Source organism: Vidua chalybeata, chromosome 2 (genome assembly GCF_026979565.1).
Source record: "Vidua chalybeata isolate OUT-0048 chromosome 2, bVidCha1 merged haplotype, whole genome shotgun sequence".
NCBI classification, from domain to species: Eukaryota; Metazoa; Chordata; class Aves; order Passeriformes; family Viduidae; genus Vidua; species Vidua chalybeata.
Genome location: NC_071531.1, coordinates 85,837,541 through 85,856,985, shown reverse-complemented (window position 1 = coordinate 85,856,985; position 19,445 = coordinate 85,837,541). Strand labels below are relative to the sequence as shown.

General features: G+C 34.2%; 1 protein-coding gene across 1 annotated transcript in view; it reads right to left on the bottom strand.

The window, feature by feature from the left end:
* Nucleotides 1-19,445, bottom strand: part of DYNC2H1 (dynein cytoplasmic 2 heavy chain 1) — a 146,901-nt gene that overhangs the window by 95,117 nt on the left and 32,339 nt on the right. Inside the window, exons 42-59 of the mRNA XM_053968680.1 lie at nt 18,976-19,235; nt 18,085-18,331; nt 17,234-17,385; nt 16,579-16,723; nt 15,265-15,367; nt 13,871-14,038; nt 13,626-13,750; nt 12,220-12,468; nt 11,328-11,436; nt 10,247-10,360; nt 9,290-9,432; nt 7,931-8,012; nt 6,521-6,675; nt 5,511-5,648; nt 3,151-3,264; nt 1,832-1,992; nt 1,546-1,669; nt 805-926 (exon numbers count right to left, since the gene is read on the bottom strand). Coding sequence (XP_053824655.1) covers nt 805-926; nt 1,546-1,669; nt 1,832-1,992; nt 3,151-3,264; nt 5,511-5,648; nt 6,521-6,675; nt 7,931-8,012; nt 9,290-9,432; nt 10,247-10,360; nt 11,328-11,436; nt 12,220-12,468; nt 13,626-13,750; nt 13,871-14,038; nt 15,265-15,367; nt 16,579-16,723; nt 17,234-17,385; nt 18,085-18,331; nt 18,976-19,235 — 2,711 coding nt within the window. The remainder of the gene's footprint in view (nt 1-804; nt 927-1,545; nt 1,670-1,831; nt 1,993-3,150; nt 3,265-5,510; nt 5,649-6,520; nt 6,676-7,930; nt 8,013-9,289; nt 9,433-10,246; nt 10,361-11,327; nt 11,437-12,219; nt 12,469-13,625; nt 13,751-13,870; nt 14,039-15,264; nt 15,368-16,578; nt 16,724-17,233; nt 17,386-18,084; nt 18,332-18,975; nt 19,236-19,445) is intronic.

Here is a 19,445-nt window from a genome sequence, read left to right as displayed (position 1 = left end):
GAGTAAATATAACAAAAAAGTAATTTGCATAGAGATAGTTCAAAAATGTTCTTCATTAATTTTATATTGAAATATGTATTTTCACATGTAAAAGCTTTGAGTACTTCTCATCACACAGTTTTTAAAATGGAAACCAAACACCCCATCCCTAAAGATCAGAACAAATTCTTTTCATACCGAATTTTAAGACCTGTAAAAACAATCAGTATAGATTCCTCAGGTGATGGATGGTCATAGGACTATATTTTATCTTTCTGATCCCAAGGAGAAACTTATAATGCTTGGTACATGACTGAAAAAGAGGAACTGTATACCTCATAAAATAGCATGGGTTTCACTGGCAGAATACATTTTAAGCATACCTGTGATGCTAATTTCTCCTTGACAGTATTCAGCTGAGACAGGTAACTCATGATTGTACAAAAAATATCCAAGGCATAGCTTCCAGGAAAAAGAAACTATTGCACACTTACTTTTTCTGTCTCAGTATGCACATTTTATTACCTCTGGATGAGATTATCTTTTGTTTTTAATAAACTTCACATAGAATCGCAGAATGGTTAGGTTTGGAAATTACCTCTGGAGATCATCTAGTCCAACCCTCTGCTAAAGCAGGATCGTGTCCAAGCACAATTTTAATATCAGAAGATAAGACTCCATAACCCCTCTGGCAGCTTGTTCCAGCGCTCTGTCACCCCAAGTAAAAAAGCCTTTCCTCACACTCAGATTCCTCCTTGGCAGCTTCAGTTTCACCCACCACCATTGGAATTAAAAACTCTGATTTTGTAATGGAGTCTAACTTACGCTTCCAAGCCAGCCTTTTCTTTCTCCAAAGGCTGAATTCGTTCTAGGACATGGGAATACTGGATGTTGGCATTCACCCAAGCTGCTAATGGAGCAGCTGCAGCACTGGCTCGTTTAGCATTCTGAAAAATTCAGTACAAGTAAAGCTGTTATAAGAAAGTCCTTGAAGTATAATGTAGAAGAGATAAATACAGGATAAGTAACTGCAACGGATTTTCTAGTTACCAACTTAAATATGCTAATAAGCCAACTCTTCTAATGAACTAATCTTTTAAATTGTTACCAAGATTGTATTGAAGGCCATCAAACCATGTAAAAAACAACAATGGGTATTTTTACAACTATAAAGCTAAACTGAAATTAACAAGTTTTAAATCAATGAATGATTTATTAGATTCTTACTATTATAAAGACATCAAAGGACCCAGTTAGAATCCCCTGGTCTGAGTTTTACTTTATAGCAGTAGAAAAATCTTTGAGTACTGAACTCCATAATGACTTCTTACCCCACTCCTTCACACTCACCAACCAAATTTTCACTTTAGAAGGCAATATGCAACAGAGTAATCTCTGCTACACCTTTATCTGTTTATACTGACAAATTCTGTAAGCAGAATTCATCACTTTTTCTCTAACTGAAGTTCATCCTAAAAATTTTGCTGGCAAACCAGGCAATCAGATCTTTTCTTTTGGTCATTTTTTGGACTTGTTTTCATTTTACGTAATGCAATCAGGAATTACCTTTGGATCAAAAGATGCTCTATTTTTAGAAAGAAGTTCTTCAACACTCTCTCGTATTTCTTTTGGAATATTACGGGCATCAAATGATCCTATGTCCTCCCTTACACTTCTTTTGGCCAAGAAACTGTGAAAAGAATTAAATAACTAAGTAAAGAAGAAACTAATGTTAAAAAGGTTATTTCCATATGAAACTGAGGAATTCTGAGCAGAAGATTCCTGAATACAATAGAAAGTAGTTAATATCGTAAATTAATGTTTAATTTTAAAGGTTAAACAAAATTCTCACCTCTTCATGCTCACCCATGATGTATCAAAAATCCCCATCAGCCGTAGAACTCCCTCTAGAATGTCTCTGATTATGTCAGGGGGCATCCGTAGTGACCGGATTTCTAACAAAGCCTCTGGCTTTATATTTCCAACAGCTAATTTAGCTTCACTAACCAATGGCTTAAAACATGAAAACACGTTAAAAAGAGAGATGAGGATACGAGAAACTGAACATTTCCCATTCCAGTTTTCACACAATTTCTTGTTCTTTTTAAATACTTTATTACCTAAGAAACTAACATTGATGTAGATTCATGTTTACAAGTTACTAAAAAATTGCCATGTATTTACTAAGTGATAATAAGTATATTTCCATATAAAACAGTATAATATAATCCTGACATTGTGATACAGGTATCTTTTAATAATGATGCTAACTACTATTTATAGGCATAACTGGGGATCTCTTTGTAGACATCCATAGAAGTACAGGCCACAAGAGCTTTCTCTTTCCAGTAGCTAAACAAATCCTTCACCCTTATCAACAAAGCAACAAAATGGTCAGGAAACAAAGTTACAGATTATCATTAAAGACTGTGCACACCTTGCACTTCCTTCATATTTATAAAAGACCACAGAATGGGTCTAATCCTGTAGTTCTAAGTCACTTTCAATACAAGGATATAATTCCTTAGTACCTATGATATTTAAAAGGAAAAAAATTAAGTTTTGGTACTGTTCTCTTAGTCTTTAGTATAATTTTAAAATTCATGGTATGACTAATACAGACTAAAAGCAATGACTGAACACACATACCTCCCAAAAAAACTGATGCTTAACAGCTGTAAAATCTCTTGAACACACAATTTGCTGTAGCATCATTAGGATATACACTTTTCAGTACTTAGTAATAACTGCAAATTATCTCCCACTAAACTGCTTCCGTTCAGCTGATAGTACCAAGCCGTATATTACCAGCTTGATCAAAGCAAAGTAATGTAGTTGGTTTATATAAAATATGAGTAATTGAAAAATATTACATAAAATCAGCAGAACTCAGCTGAACAGCATGGCAGCATAGAAACAGCAGGTGAAGGCAGATTTGGTGTGAAAACTCTTTCTGTAATTACTATCTAACAGAACACAAATGCCAGAACGACAATCTCTATTTGCCACATGGAATACTGTTTTCTAATGCATAAAAGTTTTAATATCAAAATAATTTAGAGTAGAATTTAAGAATTGCAGGGATGAATTCTGCAAAACCATTTTGCACAGCAGGACATAACTCAGATAAAATCAGACTGCAAAATATTACTTTTCCTTATCAGCTCTTACCTGAACCTCTTTCAGTTCATCTTCAATTTTTCTTTTTCTTCGTTCTATTTCTGCAGCTTCTTCTGCTATTCGGTGTTTTATTTTTTCCATTTCTGCTTTTTGCTCACTAGCACTCTGTAAAAAAAATAATTCCTTTAGTTTCCAGATTTACACAGATTTTATTCCTTTAGGTCTCTTATTTCTTTAAGTCTTCATTACAATAATTTGCACAATACCAATTACAATAAAATAGCTGAGTCTATTTGATATTAGGAAGGCTGGTTAAGTAAATAAACTATATGGAATAAGCAAAATTTGTTTTTACTGTGTGTCTTTCCCTTTCTTTACCACAGACCAGATCTGTACCTCTATCTGTGGGGCTCATGACTTTTTTCCCCTTCCTTCTGATTTTCCATTCCTATGTCAGCCTTCCTCTAAAAGCATAAGGGTGACAGCCTCTGTAACATTCTTACTACATTTGAAAGTACTATTTTCCTGTCATTGTCTTTGTCCTGATCCCATTTCTATTTCAATTTCTTTCACAACCCCATTAAAACACTCTTTTTCTATCATGTTCATAAAAGCAGCAGTATTGGAACTACAGGTTATTAGCCTAGAATTCCTAATCATGGTAAGGATAACTGTCTTATGTCGTATACGTATATTGTAAATTGTTTGGGTTTACGCTTTTTTTTTCTGGACTTGTACCTACCAGCATCTACAGGCAGGACAGTAACTATTAGCCATCTCCAGGAATCCTAAACACTTCAGTACAACAATTAATATCCAGTACATAAAACTACAGTAGAAAGGACCTTAAAAGTATTTTATTCATTGAGGATAAAAGTATAACATAAAATACTAATACTCTAGGCTCAGATCACCTAAAAGATAAAGACAATGAAGCCCAGAGTTTGTGTTTTTCCAGTATATAACGCATTATCGTCGCCAGCAATTGTCAAGCTGAGTTGAAGGTATAGCAGAAGGTAACAGATGCATAAAAGCAGAGAAAATCTTAAAATAATAATAATCCTCTGAGCACTTAACCCAAGCTACAGATCAGTATGTTATTGAAGCTTACATTCAAATCCATAAAACATTAGCTACATAAAACTAGATTAGACATTTCATGCAAATGAACATGTACTGAATGATTGCTCTGAATAAGAAAACCTTAACATTCAGTTGTAGGTCATAAGCTTTTCTCTGAAAGGAGATTAAAAGAGTCTGTATGCATTAGAGCTCTCTCTTGTTATATAAGCTAGATCATTTGAAGTGAGATTAAAATGTTAGAGGGCACCTATACTTTATGCTAATCTAAATAATCAGACTTCTGCTGTAATTTTTCTGATGTCAGTGGGGCCATCATTGCTTTTGGCCTATCCTTTGACTTTCTCCTACAGTGTAGTATGTGCTACCCACATACCTGTAACTCTACCAGACAACAGCAGATGCAGATTTAAAACTGAAACCAAGCCAAATATCATTATTCAAATCCAAGTACTACAGACAGATAGAGCCTAAAAGTACTAAAAATTGCCTACAGGAAGAGACTTACAAAGAATGGAAGTAATGCACCTTTAAAGCATTGTGAAACAAATGGTTTGAAAGATCAGGCATTTTTTCTACTGCATAAAGAGAATGTCTTTGACAGCAAACTTCAGACTGACCATGTAACAAGGAAACCAGTAAAAAAAAAAAAAACCCAAGAGTGCCGTGAAAGCAGACTCATTACAGCTTATCCTACATTTATAATTCCAGAAAGTATCAATGTAGAGACCTATTCTCTACACAATTATTGTACTTGACTGAGAAAACACTACTAAAGAAAATTACAGAATTTTGGAAAAAAGTCTGCCTCTGAGCTGAAAAATAAAAATTCAAAGAGTGACGAATATAGAGATATTATCTAACCTTCTCTGAGGTTAACTTCTGAGAACCAGACCTCATGAAATACATATTTTCTAATAGTTCACAAATTTAATTCCTGGTACTTGTTACTTAAAATAGTGCTACTTGTAAGTATTTCACTGAAATTTCCTATCTGGGATAAACATAAAACCCATCAGTTTGGATTTACAAAGTTCTAGGAAAACTTTCAGACAGACTAAACTACAATAGTGAACACTACTCAGGTACAAAACTTGCACTGATCTCTTCCTACCCAATCAGTTCTAATCTGATTTAAATTACATAATCATCTGTCCTGTTGGAACTTTATTCAAGCCTCTGGGCTCATGAATTCCCTTAGGCAAATTCTTGTAAATGCATCAGGCTTTGTAACAGTTGAAAAGAACATAAAACATAGCAGTTACCAAAGATAGAAAAACAGCTTCTTTTTCTTTTTTTCCCCCCACTTTTGATGTGATTGTATACACCACCTGCATAGATACTGTAATTTCCTGAAGAGCAGCATCAGCTTCATCCTGCTTCGTTTTGAGTAAAATGCTTTGCTCTCCAGCTTTCTTGTTCAATTCATCTACCAGGGCTTTAGCTTCATTCAGCTTTGAAACACCTGCCTATAAAGGTTTATAAGAAGCAGATATTTAGGAACAAATTTTAAGTGAATTAAATGAACATTTGCTACAAATATTATGGACAAACAAAGAATAATGTAGACTAAACTTTTTTAAATTAATTTTCATATTTTCTTGATATTATTTAACGTAAAAATTAGATCTGGTATTTCTAGCTGTGTTGCTGTAAGATCTATTAATACAGCCAGAAGATAAAAAAAAATCTCAAAATAATAAACTTTTAATGAAACAACAACTAGCACATAATCTTTTTCCCAGTAATTCAATAGCATTTTAGTTAACTGATATTAACTTAATGTAACTATATCTCCCCTAAAAGCAAACCCATAAAAATTGAACAGAATGAAATAGATAATCTGATTTCTACATATTTGTACTCTAAAAAACATAGATATAAAATAAAGTTTCAGTTATGCTCAAAATTGACTATTTTATTTATTCACATTTTCTGCATTGTTTACTTAATGCTAATTATATAATACCAATATTTCAACACATATTTGAAAAAAAATTATCTGGAAGATATTTTGATTTAGGATAAACATCTCTAATTTTCCAGTAAATTATTACCTTTATTTTACAGAGCATTTAACAAGAAAACATGCCCAGTCTGACACATTCTTGACGAAAAGTATTAACAAAAACAAGAAAACCACTTTTCACTCTTTCGGGCACTTGAACATAGAAGGGCATTAAGATTGATATTAGTTCTCTCCAGAAACCACAGCATGAGCATTTGCCAATAGAGGACACATGACATAACATGCTAGCAGCTACAGCTCATTAATACAGGAGACATTTCCTAATGCAAGAATGTATTGAAAAGCCATATATTAAGTGTTTTAAGCACATACCTGCAAGTGGTTCTGCCTTTTTATTAGCTCTCTTCTTTTACTGCTATTGATGGTACTGTATACATGAAGGAATGTCATATACCTGCTAGGCGTTGCTCCGTATATTTTACATGATTCATGGATTGCCAAAAATGACTTCAGAAAATCAGAATGACCTGTACATCATTTGTTATACAGATAAAATTATAATGAATTTTATCTTACATTAAAATAACTAAGAAAAAGCAACACAATATGCTTGCTTTTCGAGATATGAATTAAGAGTATTCAAAATAGCACAAAGACTATACTTTTTTAAAGTACTCTCAGGGAAACAACATGTAAATACATTTGAAATGCCTATTTCTCAGAAGGAATTACACTGAAATTGTTTGATGTTTGGAAAAGCGAGCAAAATTAATTGCAGACCACTGGAGGCTAATGGTATAAGAAACTACTTCTACAAAAACTGAATTTAAAATACTTGGGACTGTTTTAGAAATAAAGCCCATGTCTTTTTGTCTTCTCCCGTATCTCTGATGACGGGCAAACGAAAAGGTTTTCTTGCCATTCAGTTTTTTGAACAGTTTCTCAAAAAAAGCCCAAAGATACTGTAAAATAAACTGCATTACCCTACCAAAAAAAAAAAAAAAAAAGCTAAATCATATCTATATATAAATGAATGCCTCTAGTAAGTACTGTGGCCTAGATTAATTATGATGATCTAGGATAAAGAGAGATGGTAATGTGAACATCAAATACTATTTTTGCCCATTATTCTGATTGGTCTATTAAAAAGCAATATAAACCAAGAAACTCCAAGTGATCCACTTACCATCTTATATTCTGTTAGTTCCATGACCTCTAAGTGCTAATTTTATAGAAAGTGGCTAAAAGTAGTATTCTGCAAGTGAGTGCTGACACTGGTCTCTTAGATTATGTTTGAAACACTCTTTTCAACATGACTATATTTGAAGCATTATGATAAAAACTAATTATTCTGAAAAAGGGGCATTACTTACAACAAAGTAGATTTTGAAATTAATAAAGTAAAATTAAAATCTACAAAAAGAATAATGAAATATATAAACTGAAAAATTCTCAAAACATCAAATGTTCAGATTCTGAAATAATATCCACAGAGATAGAAGGAAGACACTGACCAAAACAAGACACAGCTAAATCAGCTGTTGAATACAATTGAATATATACAGTGACTGCTTGTGACAGAGAGACTGCATATGATCAGCCAGGATATATGTTCCAGACTAATGCTCCCTTGTGCAAAATGCCTGCCATCTGAACAACACCAAAGTCTATGAATATGCTAGTAAACACATACTCAAACTATCTATGTTATTATCTATGCCCAACACGGGATCAAATGTTTAATAACAATAATAATAACTAGTAGGTCTACCTAAATATTACCTGAATGTTTTTTCTTAACTTCTTTATGTGTTTTTGCACTCTTTTCTTGTTCATCTGAATCACACAGAAGCATTTCAGGTATCTAAAAAAACACACGATTTTTTGCATGAAAATTATGAACAATGACAGTTTGAGTTAAAATGAAAAAAAAAATCCCACAAACCTTCAATCTAGTTTCTCTTTTGAAAAGACTGAAAACGATACACTTAGAATAAGGAATGTACAGAATACTATTAGCATTAGAAAGATAAATTCTGCCTTTCCATGTTACTGATAACTTCTTGTTCTCTCAAGTGGAAGATATTTTCCTGGCTGTAAGAAGGAGCAACTAATTCACAGAGGACCTAACAAAAGCACAAATGTAGAAGCTTTAAAAGTATATATAATTCAAGAGGAAATAAGACAGTCTTAATCCACATTCTGCCCATGTACTTATTACCCAATAATTGATCTTCATTGAGATCACTCAGAGATGGGAACAGGATGATGGCAACGCTGTGCTGGTGCTGTTTATGTTAGTGCTTAGGAGTTCTGTTTGTGCTGCTCTGTGTGACAATCACATGCACATATGTGCATGGGATTCCCACGGGGCCACAGACTCCTTCAGGTGCTTCTACCTGCTTCAGCATGGGGCTCTCCATGGGCTGCAGGTGGATCTCTGCTCCACTGTGGAGTTCCATGGGCTGCAGGGGCACAGCTGCCTCACCATGGGCTGCAGGGGAATATCTGCTCTGGCACCTGGAGCACCTCCTGCCCCTCCTTCTTGCACCGACTCTGGGGTCTACAGGGATGTTTCTCTCATGTTTTCTCACATCCTCTCTCTCTGGCTGCTGTTGCTCCTGTAGGGTAACTTCTTGCCACTTGTTCAATGTGATCCCAGAGGCACTGTCACCACTGCTGTTGGGCTCAGCCTTGGCCAGCAGCACATCCTTCTTGAAGTCAGTTGGCACTAACTCCACCTGACATGGGAGAAGCTTCTGGCAGCCTCTCACTGAAGTAACCCCTGCAGGCTAGCCCAATACCAAAACCTCACCACACAAACAAAATCAATTGGCTTTAACATTTTGCTTGTAGTCTGTATTTTGTTCTTAAATGATGTGTTTAATCAGAGTCATAGCAGTCAGCATGTTGTTCAAGTCAGCCCATAGAGAGAACAAAACATGTTACTGGTAAAATAACAATGCTAATAATAATTCACTGTTCTGCAGAATTTTCCATCTTTGTAAAAGTGTACAAAGGAATTAAATAAGTACAGTGATAATTATTCCTTCACAACCTTAAATATTTTGACCTTATTCACCAAAGCTCAGTTATATTTAGAGATACTAATTTAAGAAAGTCCTAATTAATGCAACTTACCTTTTTCATACTGTCTTCTGACCAGGTTTCCATCCATAAAACCTGACATTTCTTATACAGCGCTGGATTACTTTCACAGTTTATTGTGAAATTTACATTGGTAGAATCCATGATCAAGACAACATGCAGATTTTGTTGGATCCCTAAGAAAATGTAGCAATTTTTAGTACATAACAATCTGACTACATGACAGTAGATTTATTGCAAATACAATATCATCTACTTTCTTTCAAATACTTATCACAAGGTAATTTCTGAACAAAAAAGAGCCTATAACATCCGATCACACTAGGACAGCAATGCTTATAAGTAGAACCTTATTAAGTACCATGAACTCTCATTATGTAAATTACAGTGCATTTTTTTAATTCTGAAGAGCTGACAGTATTTAAGTAGAAAACACTAATTCCCATTCTAATTCATGTAGACCAACAGAACCAAACAGAAGCAGTTCCATGTCTGGCTGCTATGACTGTATTCTTCCCGTCATATTCTTTGATTTATTTCTAAACTATTTAATTTTTTTATTGGGCCAAGGAAGAAACACAAATAATTAAGAAACCTATCTGTAAACTTGCTTATAATTACTCAGAATCCAAAGTGATTTCTTGGCATAACTGACAAATAGAAGAAATCTCTGTTACTAGATATATATAAAAGCTATACAAACCAGAAAATAATGGGAACAAAAGCCTTCTTCCTTCTAATTACTTCCAACAGCAAATTTTGTAATATTTGTGTAACACTCATCAATACAAAATTTCAGACAGAAAAATAAATTTTCAGCTGAGGATTCTGTGCCCTCAAATCTCACAAATATTACTCCTGCCTGCTATTTAGCAACTAATTACAAGTTAAAACTGCACACAATAAAAAGACCATGTTAGAAATTGTCTATTATTATACCACTTTTTAAACTTCATATGTAATTATAACTTATAACTCTTGTTGACATACGGCATGTGAAATAGTTGAATATTGGTCCTGTAAATCCATCTTGCGAAGCTTGATCCTTCAGAGGAGATAGCAATGGTTCTAATTCTTCTATTTTATACAGCCCAGGAACTTCTCCTATTTCAAGAATGAATTTGAGTCAGATAAAATACACTATAATTCTTTAAATTTATTTGAAGGCCTCCCTTGAATCCTCTGTATAAAGAATTCAAATTTCATCATTTTCACCTCTATACTTTCTTGACTATTATCCCATGTACTTAATAATTGTTTTCATGATATCATGAAAACAAAAAAACAAATTACAGTGATTCTATTTAACATTCTACTTTGTTTACATGGCTGAAATGTATTTGAAAAAAGCTCTTTCAAATCTACCCAAAGACCCTCTACTGCATACAAAACAAATCAAACCAAACTGTCATACACCAGGACACAGAAACATGAAGTTTTAACAATGGATGATGAAAATCTGATACTGTAAGTAGATCTGAGGTAGCACCTGAGAGATAAGAAAATCTGGTGCTCTTATTAATCAGCTCTTGAACTACTGCAGTTCCATAAAAATCATTTAGCAACTTTGACTCAGTCCTTCAATGATCCTTTCTCTGATCCAGGAACAAAGCTGGACAGTAAAATAAAGTCACTTTTGTTATTTGTTATTGTTGTTTATCATCTCACTACCTTCAGAAAAGTGAGCTTTTCCAGTGACAATTTAATTACAGAATTCAGTCTGTACAATCTAGTAAAGCCTTGGAAACCTCTCAATTTTTAGTTTTATTATAAAAGGGAAGTGGTGGAGTAGAATGCATTTTCATTTTGCTATTACACTGTTATCAAGAACTCCTTTGAAATGAATTAGAGGAACTGAATGCACCTGTACTATACGGTAAATTCTTTAATTTGCCAAACAATTAAGTGAACCTTGAGTCAGGTTCTTACAAGTACTCTAATTAAAACAGCATAGAAAGCTAACTAAACCTTCTGATAGAGACATAAAGTTAGAAAACATCATCTAATTCTGCCTTGTTGAGCTAAGTCTGTGTGGTAAAATAGAACCATATTCTCTTTGGACTTGACTCACCTGAGGCCAGTAAACTGTTGACCATCTCCAGGAAAGAGGAATGAATAAATTGATAGTCTTCAAGCAGCAACACCACCTGCTGTGCTTCAATGCCTGCAAGCTCCATCACCTAGAAGCAGGGAAGACATCTAAATCTCAGTTCAGGAGAGAATGATAATCATGCAATATTCTGAGTTGGAAGGGACTGACAAGGATCATAATCTTTCCTTGACTAGATATTACATACATATTTTCTCCACAGCATCTATGCTAATATATATTTACAAAAGATTTCCAGGTGATTCAGTTAAAAGAGATATCAAATACAAAGAACATTTTACCTAGATATACAGCTTAGTAATGAAAAAATAATTAAAACAGACTCTTTCATAGAGCATATTTATGTATATGACTCAATGATAGAATTGTATCATTCTTTTGTGTAGGCAAAGACCTAGAATTTTCTTTAGCATAGCTGAAGGTAATGAGAAACTGCTGATTCAAGGCTTGCATCTGGTTTAAATAATATGTACACTTTCATCAATCACTAAAATTTTATTTGATTCAACTACTATTAACTGGCAGATCATAGTAGAGATAGAAAATAAAAGTATATACCAACATGGAAATACATAAATGAAAAAGCCTTTCACATAAATATTCACATATACTTTATAAGTTCTACAACAATCAAAAAGACCTCTGGTATTCCAAAAAGTGGAGTTTTAATTATTTACTGTAAAGAACAGTACACACATCTAGAGTGAGAACTTCTAAAAAATTACTTGTTTCATTTAGACTGTCGTTTTTCTTACTGCACAACCTTTTGTGTCCTTCAAAATTCCCACATTCTTTATTTTTTATTTAACATGCACCTACAGCGTTACAAAATGGAACAAACTGAGTGACTTACATATTTAAGATCAGATTTGAACTGCTTCAGCTGATAACCTCTGGAAATTTTGGGAGTAACCAGAACAGCTCCATGCATATGACTGACTAAAGAGGTAACTGTCCGACGACCTACACCACTCTGTCCTGCCAGAAGAAGTGATCCTCCAGGAAAACTCAGCACTCTGTCCACTTTAGACATATAACTGAGGAATTCATGGAACAGTAAAATATCTATCTCTTTATTGTCCCGTCCATAATGAATTATACCCTATTAAAAAAAAAAAAAAAAAGAGATCACTAATAATAAATATAAGCAGTGAGATATGCAAACATCCAACATTTAAACATTTAGAAAAAAAGGGCTTAAAAGCTTGAGAGACCACACTGGACTTCATTCAGAAAAAAAAAAAATTGTCACAGAATTTAGAAACCTCACATACCCTTTATGAGCAATAAATATATAACAATAATGAACATATCACACTACTCTCAGCACCAGAACACCTTGGAAGGCTTTGATATATTGAAATAGGAATCTTCCACTGAACTAATTAAAATTGAATAATGGACCAGAACTAAGTCTGAGCTGTGCCTCTGACTACAGATTAATTAATAACTCAGGAGAGTGTTTTAGGCACCTAATTGCTGCATAATTGCAGATTATGGAAGTTCCTAGTGAAAGACACACGACAACAGATCCTATGATTAAATTATGACCTTGTTATACTCATTAAAACCTCATCTTTGAAGCCCAATGTAACTGTGCAGTCAGAAAAAAAAAAAAACAACAACAAAATCAACACACTCTCAGCTTACTGAGGCTATTGAATTTCATAATTTCCCATATAGTGTATTGGACACAAGCTGGCAGTTAAGGGGAGGGAGTAGATTCCCATCTGCAAGAGCAGTCTGTCTAACACTATGAATAAGGGTGACAATCTCAAAACTCTCATCCTAAAAATCAGATAGCCTAGAGGAGTTAAAATGTTTGCATTTTCTCATCAAGCTCACTTTTTTTACTTTACTGCTTGAAAGCATGACAAATCTCCATCATTTCTTCAAACAAAAATTATGTTACCATATTGCAATCTCAAAGGAAATCATTTAATAAAACACTGAGGTACTCAAATAATACACAAATATATATGCACATAAATGTTTCTCAATGTTGGTTCATCAGACTGTTGTAAATCAGCAGCAAATGCAACTGATGTCCTTTCATCAACATAGCCTTGCTACATGATACTTCCTACTGCCTGTCACATAACATCACAAGTCTTCCCTTGACCAAATGCAAAAGGAGATTCTTTGAACAGGAAGCAGCCCCCAACATAAACCTGGTTGCTTGCATGTTACTCTTAGGCAAAACTGTCTAGAATCCTTCCTGTGAACCCTTGCTGTGCATATTCTTTAATTGCACCTCACTTTTTGAATAACATCTTTCAGGTCTGTTGAGTTTAGTCTGCCAAGTGGCCTCCCATGTGGTGGTAGTGCCTGGCCTGGTGTGATGAATGCCTCTTGACAAGCTCCCCAAGTTACATAAAAGGTATCTGTGAAAAAAAAAGGAAACTTTTAAAACTTCAGGTGTTCAACTCATATGCTATCTAACTTGACTAGGCATTTCCTAAAAAAATACTTCAGATTTGTGTGGTGTGCTTCAAATGGCTTACCTGCCATATTGTCCAGAACATCTGAGCCCCAATCACCTTGAAACACATTGGTCAAAATGTTATCAAATACTTGAAGTTCTTTCGTGCCAACAATTCGGTCACGGAACAAGCGGCGTGCTTCATAAGCAAGAATTTCCAATACAAAGTCTGCAGTTTGTATCAATGAACCTACAAAATTTAATAGAGAATTAATTTTAGATATTTGTAATAGATTTTTAAACTTCCACTTTAAAATATTAAATTGAAAATGAGCAAGAGAAATTACATACCATCAGGAGAGCATCGGTAAGGAAGAAATAAGAGAAAAAGGAAATATTATGAAATGCTTTTTAATAATTTCTTTTCGGATCATTACAAGATAAAATGAAATATATTCTATTAAAGCAAGTTCTCTCTATTAAAACAAGTGTCAGCTTCTAACAAAAATGAGCAAGGTGTTGCACACAAAGTTAAAATTAAAAGTCAGTTTTCCAGGCAATGAAACCAAGAAAATCCAGAAGACATTTTTAAATGGGAAGAGAAAGACTGATAACAAATACTAAAATAATAAAAAATACCCAAAACAGTCTGTATTTGAAAATGCCAATAGAGACTCCAAATCCTAAATACTCCTCACAAAAGTAAAAAGGAAGGTGAGTAAATAACAAGCCTTGCTGTTCATCCCTGGAAAAGCACATGCACATGTCAACATTAGATACAACTAAGAAGTCCTTAGATCAGCTGAGATTACCCATTCATTGATTATCAGTGCAGCTTTTCTGACCCCATTCAAGCTGCAATCTCACGATCCCAGAACATAAGTGGAAAGGGAGCACAGCATTCTTATCCCTTTTATCCTCTTTAAGCAGCCCTCTATGCAACATTCTAATGAATGTAAGAGCTAAAACATAATAAGTCATTGCTCATGATGTAGTAATAATACCAATTTCAGAGGCAAAAATAAGATTAGAAAGCAGCCTATGAAGTATGTGTATAAACCAGGTTTATACAACCAGGTACAGTAGGACAAGCATGAGAGGCAAGGCTCTGGGAATCCAGAAAACAACATATATGCTCAAAAAAACCTCAACACAAAACCCAAAAAAACACAGAACAAAGGAATGAAGAGTAGGGGGCACAGTTCAAATTCCCATAGTAAGAATGCAGTCCCAAATAATAACTTCCCTTAAACCATAAATAGCTCCCACACGTATTTAAAAACATCATTTTATTTTTTTTTTAATTGTTTATTCTTATGTCATGGAATGAACTGTCAGACATTTTTCCCTCTATTGAGTTACAGACAGTTCACAGTTTAAAAAGATCAGTGTGGAGCCAACAGAAAGACCGATATCAATAATAATCTAGACCATTTTAGAACTACTTTATGAATGAAAACCAAGTAAGTGACTTACCACCTTCTAAATTGTATCTGAATAAACCAAGAACCCACTGAGTAAGAATACATGGTGTAAAAAGGTAATGACTGTGATCATCAACTGTGAATTTTGCTCGTACCTAAAAATGGGAGTTAAGGAAAGGAAAAAAAAAATGGCATTATAAAATGTAAAGTACTTTTCTAAGGTACCAGATAGATTAGTTTTCTAGCTGGTGAACATTTAGATATTTTATGAATGCACTTCTTGTTTAAATCTTGTTTTCTGACCATGAAAGATTTTTCTCAGAACATTTTTTCTATACCATTTTGTGACGGAAACAACTGCACATCTCACCTAGGACTGTTAGTGCAGTATAATTAGAAAAAATACATAATTTTTTTAAACAATACCGAATATGAAACACAAAGGTAATACTGAAATGTAATAAAAACCTACCTAAATTATTAACATTTTCTCACTAAAACCTACCTAAATTAGTAATACTTTCTCACTACAAAATAATTCATACTTACTCTTCTCCCAGAGAGGATATTCGAATTTCAGCTACATCTTTAATTCAAGGAATAACTGCTTTCATCAGTTATTTGATCACAGTGTAATGAGACTTAAACTCATATTTCTTGGAATACAACAATAATGTCATATGAACCTCCTGCTAAGAGGTGCATGCCAGCCAGTGACTAAACACACTTGTAGTCAAAAGGATCAAGTCTGTATCATGCTTCTGCCTGGATGGCGACATTCACACATTCTACAGCAAGCACCACACAGTACCTTCCCCAGTAAGGCTATGCACTGATTAAGAAAAGCGAGTAGTTAAGCATTTTGCTAGATAGAAGTTCTTAAAATTTCAAGTGAGAGCTAAAATGAACTTGTGTCCAGATCTAAACACCTGCTTTTAACAGTGTACAATTGTAATAGGTAGTCCTTGATGTTTGTAAGGGATGTCACCCTCATATCTCCTTCTGTGTTTATAACAGCATCCATAACAACTGGACACACAATCATCTGTTGCACTGTCTCCTCATCCATTAAGTAGGAAAACATTACTATCCACATTTTATAAATCAGGAACTAAAACTATAGAAGTGTTAAGATGTGTGCCAAAATCCTAAAACAAATCTGTGGGAAAGCAAGAGCACTTACTGCTTCCTCTGCTTGATTCTAATACCTAGGAGTCTCTGAAAATAAGAAGTTCCAAAACTGATATCAACTTTATTAAAAAGATATAAACTTAGATTTTAATACTGATAAACCTAAAAGCTTATTATTTGTAATAAAATATCTGAATTCTCTATCTCCTTGAAGAAATAAAAAATATTTCCATACCTGTTGATAGATCTGAACCATAGATCCTGCCAGCTGATGTATTTTTGGTAAAGAACCCCAAACAGGGTGATTCTTTAGGTTTTTCTGTAGTACAGGTTCCAAGTAGGCACTATAAATAGTTTGCAGTTGTTCTCTTTCTGGATAGCTAAAAAGGGGAAAACCCTAGTCATTATGGACTTTTTAAATTAATTAAAACTGAGTTAAACACATACACAATTACTGAGAAATTTCATTGAATAGCATTTCCATCCAGCAGCTAAGAAAAATTATCATTTTATTGCATTGGACTACTCTCAGAAATTTTCTAAATACATCTGTTGATATGATCAAAAATAAATAAACTCCAATTTCTCTAACTTTTTCACCAAATACCATCTTAACATAAAGCTGCAGAAAGCAGTTTACTGCAAGCAAAATTACCCAACAGGAAATATACTTCAAACACTTCACTACCAACAGGCAGCTGTAGATTCCTCTTAGCTGGACTCTGGTGCCAAGAGGTACCAAATAGCACCAAATCTAACAATCACAAACTGTGAGAAAAGATGAAAGACTAGAACAGCCACATCTTTGTAAAGACTAAATTGACAAGAGGTCCTTATAAAGTGAGGCTGAATCTGAATTCTGAGAGTTAGACTAATTTACATATACTTACTCAATTGCACAGAGACGAACAATAGAAGTAAACCTGGAGGTAAGCTTATGTCTTCCTAATGTTCCTCCAGCTGACATGGAAGCCACAATTTGGATGTTTTCTAAACCAACCCATTCCAGATTTTCATCATAAAATCCTTGATATGTAAGAACCTTTAATAATTAAATAAATGCTTCATTAAAGGAAAGTCAACAGAGTATCATACAAAATAAAATATAATAAAATAGTGAGAAACATACCATTACTTCTGCTTTCTTAATTGCCTGAGGTGTCTTAAAATTTACAATTTTGTCATATGCAGATTTGCAGGACTCCATTATCCCAATCATTAATGAAGATGTTAAAACAGATCATGGCTTCCAAGTAGACTCTGTACCACTGACGATCACCCTCTGGGCCTGGCTCTTCAGCCAGCTTCCAACCCACCTCACTATCTGCTTATGCAGCCTGTACCAACAGCTTTTCTTGTGAGAATCTTTTGGGAGACAGCATCAATGGTCTTAGTGAAGTCCAGGTAGACTATATTCACTCTCTTCCCCTCATCAAGCATGACTTGTCCCTGGTGAACCCAGGCTGACTGCTCCTGGTAATCTTTTTGTCATTCATATGTCTACTGCACTGTAACTCATTGAGATGAGTGCTGTCTTTATTTGTTTATAAATATCAGCCAAATAAAAATGGTACCTTATTTCTGGTTGACACCTACATAGTCTATTAACAAACAAAACTAATGCCAATACAGGATGCAGGATTTTAACACCGAAATGAATCAATGTAGGTATTTACTACATACACTAAATTATATCCAGTATACTTGAGTCTCTTTATAAATAATAGAAATAAGTGTTCACCTGCTGCAGAAAAGCCACAAGAGTGCTTGTTCCCCATTTATCGGGTTTGGGTAGATTGATGTCTTTTAAGTACAAAACAAGCCTTTCACAGTCCTTTGGTCGGTACATTCGTCCAGCGTTTGTGCTGATTACAATGCAAGTTTGACTTAATTTCTGTAGAAGATGTTGAGAAGTAGTCTGTGCACTGCAGTGAACAGTGGCAATCTGAGTGGAGCGGAGCTGAGAAAATGCATAGTGAAGCAGCATCCTAGAAAACCAAACATGTACATACATATAGCCGTAAATTAAATTAAAATGTTGTGCATCCAAGGATACTTTATAGTTTTTAAATTAAAATGCATATACTACATCCTATATTAATGGAATAGGTGGAGCGTGAGGTTTGCTGAATTCAATATTCTTGCCTTTAAAACTCTAACATTTTCCATTCATAAAATTCAATGGAAGTTTAGTGTATACAGCTACACAATACAAACAGCTAATTTAATACCTTGGTTTAGTGACCCAAACCATCTAAATAAGGAATCTAATAAAGGCAACAGGATGTGCTAAATTGAGTTGCCTGCACAAGGCATCTAGAGCCTCTTGAAATGAGACTGGACCTCACGTGCCTCTAAGCTGTTGCTCCATGACAGTAGGTTTTCCAAAGAACCTGTTTCATATCTAAAAGCTACATTCAGATATCTTAGATGCATAGTGACAATCTGAACTCTCCCTGTAAAACTTCGTAAAAATTTACTCTTTTGCCACTACATAAAGTTTGTTTAGTTTATGACCTAAACAAGTCATATTCTATCAGAAAGTCATATGACAAAAGCATTATTAAAAAATTACAAATTCTGTCAAACAACTAGAAGTATATTTTCCTATAAAGTAGTAACTATTTTTTACCCCTTTCCACATCCTTCAGGACCCACAAGAAGAAAAGGTTGTTTATTATTAATGTCTAGCCATGGTCTAAAGTAATCTAAACCTCTCTGCATGTCAGGGGTTTGGATGACAGGAAGTGTTTGGAGATTACTGAAGTCATCAGCTGTTAGGTTTTGAGGTTTTTTCAGCTGATACAGCATTAGCTCTCCAGTGTCAGTGTCATAATATGTGTCCAGGGGCTTCCTCGGATCAGGAGGAGACTCTTGTGCCCAACTGAAGATCTTTAAAAAAAAAAAAAAAAAAGCTTCAGTTAAATTCATACTCCTAACAACAAGATCTACCACTTCAAGCTAGTCTAAGGAATGTTGAAAGAATATTTATGTAAAATCAAACATGTAATTCTTAAATTTGATAGTTTGAGCTGTCTTTGAAAATTAAATCATATTGTTCATATGCCTAATGATCAAGTCCTTAACTAAACAATAATATAT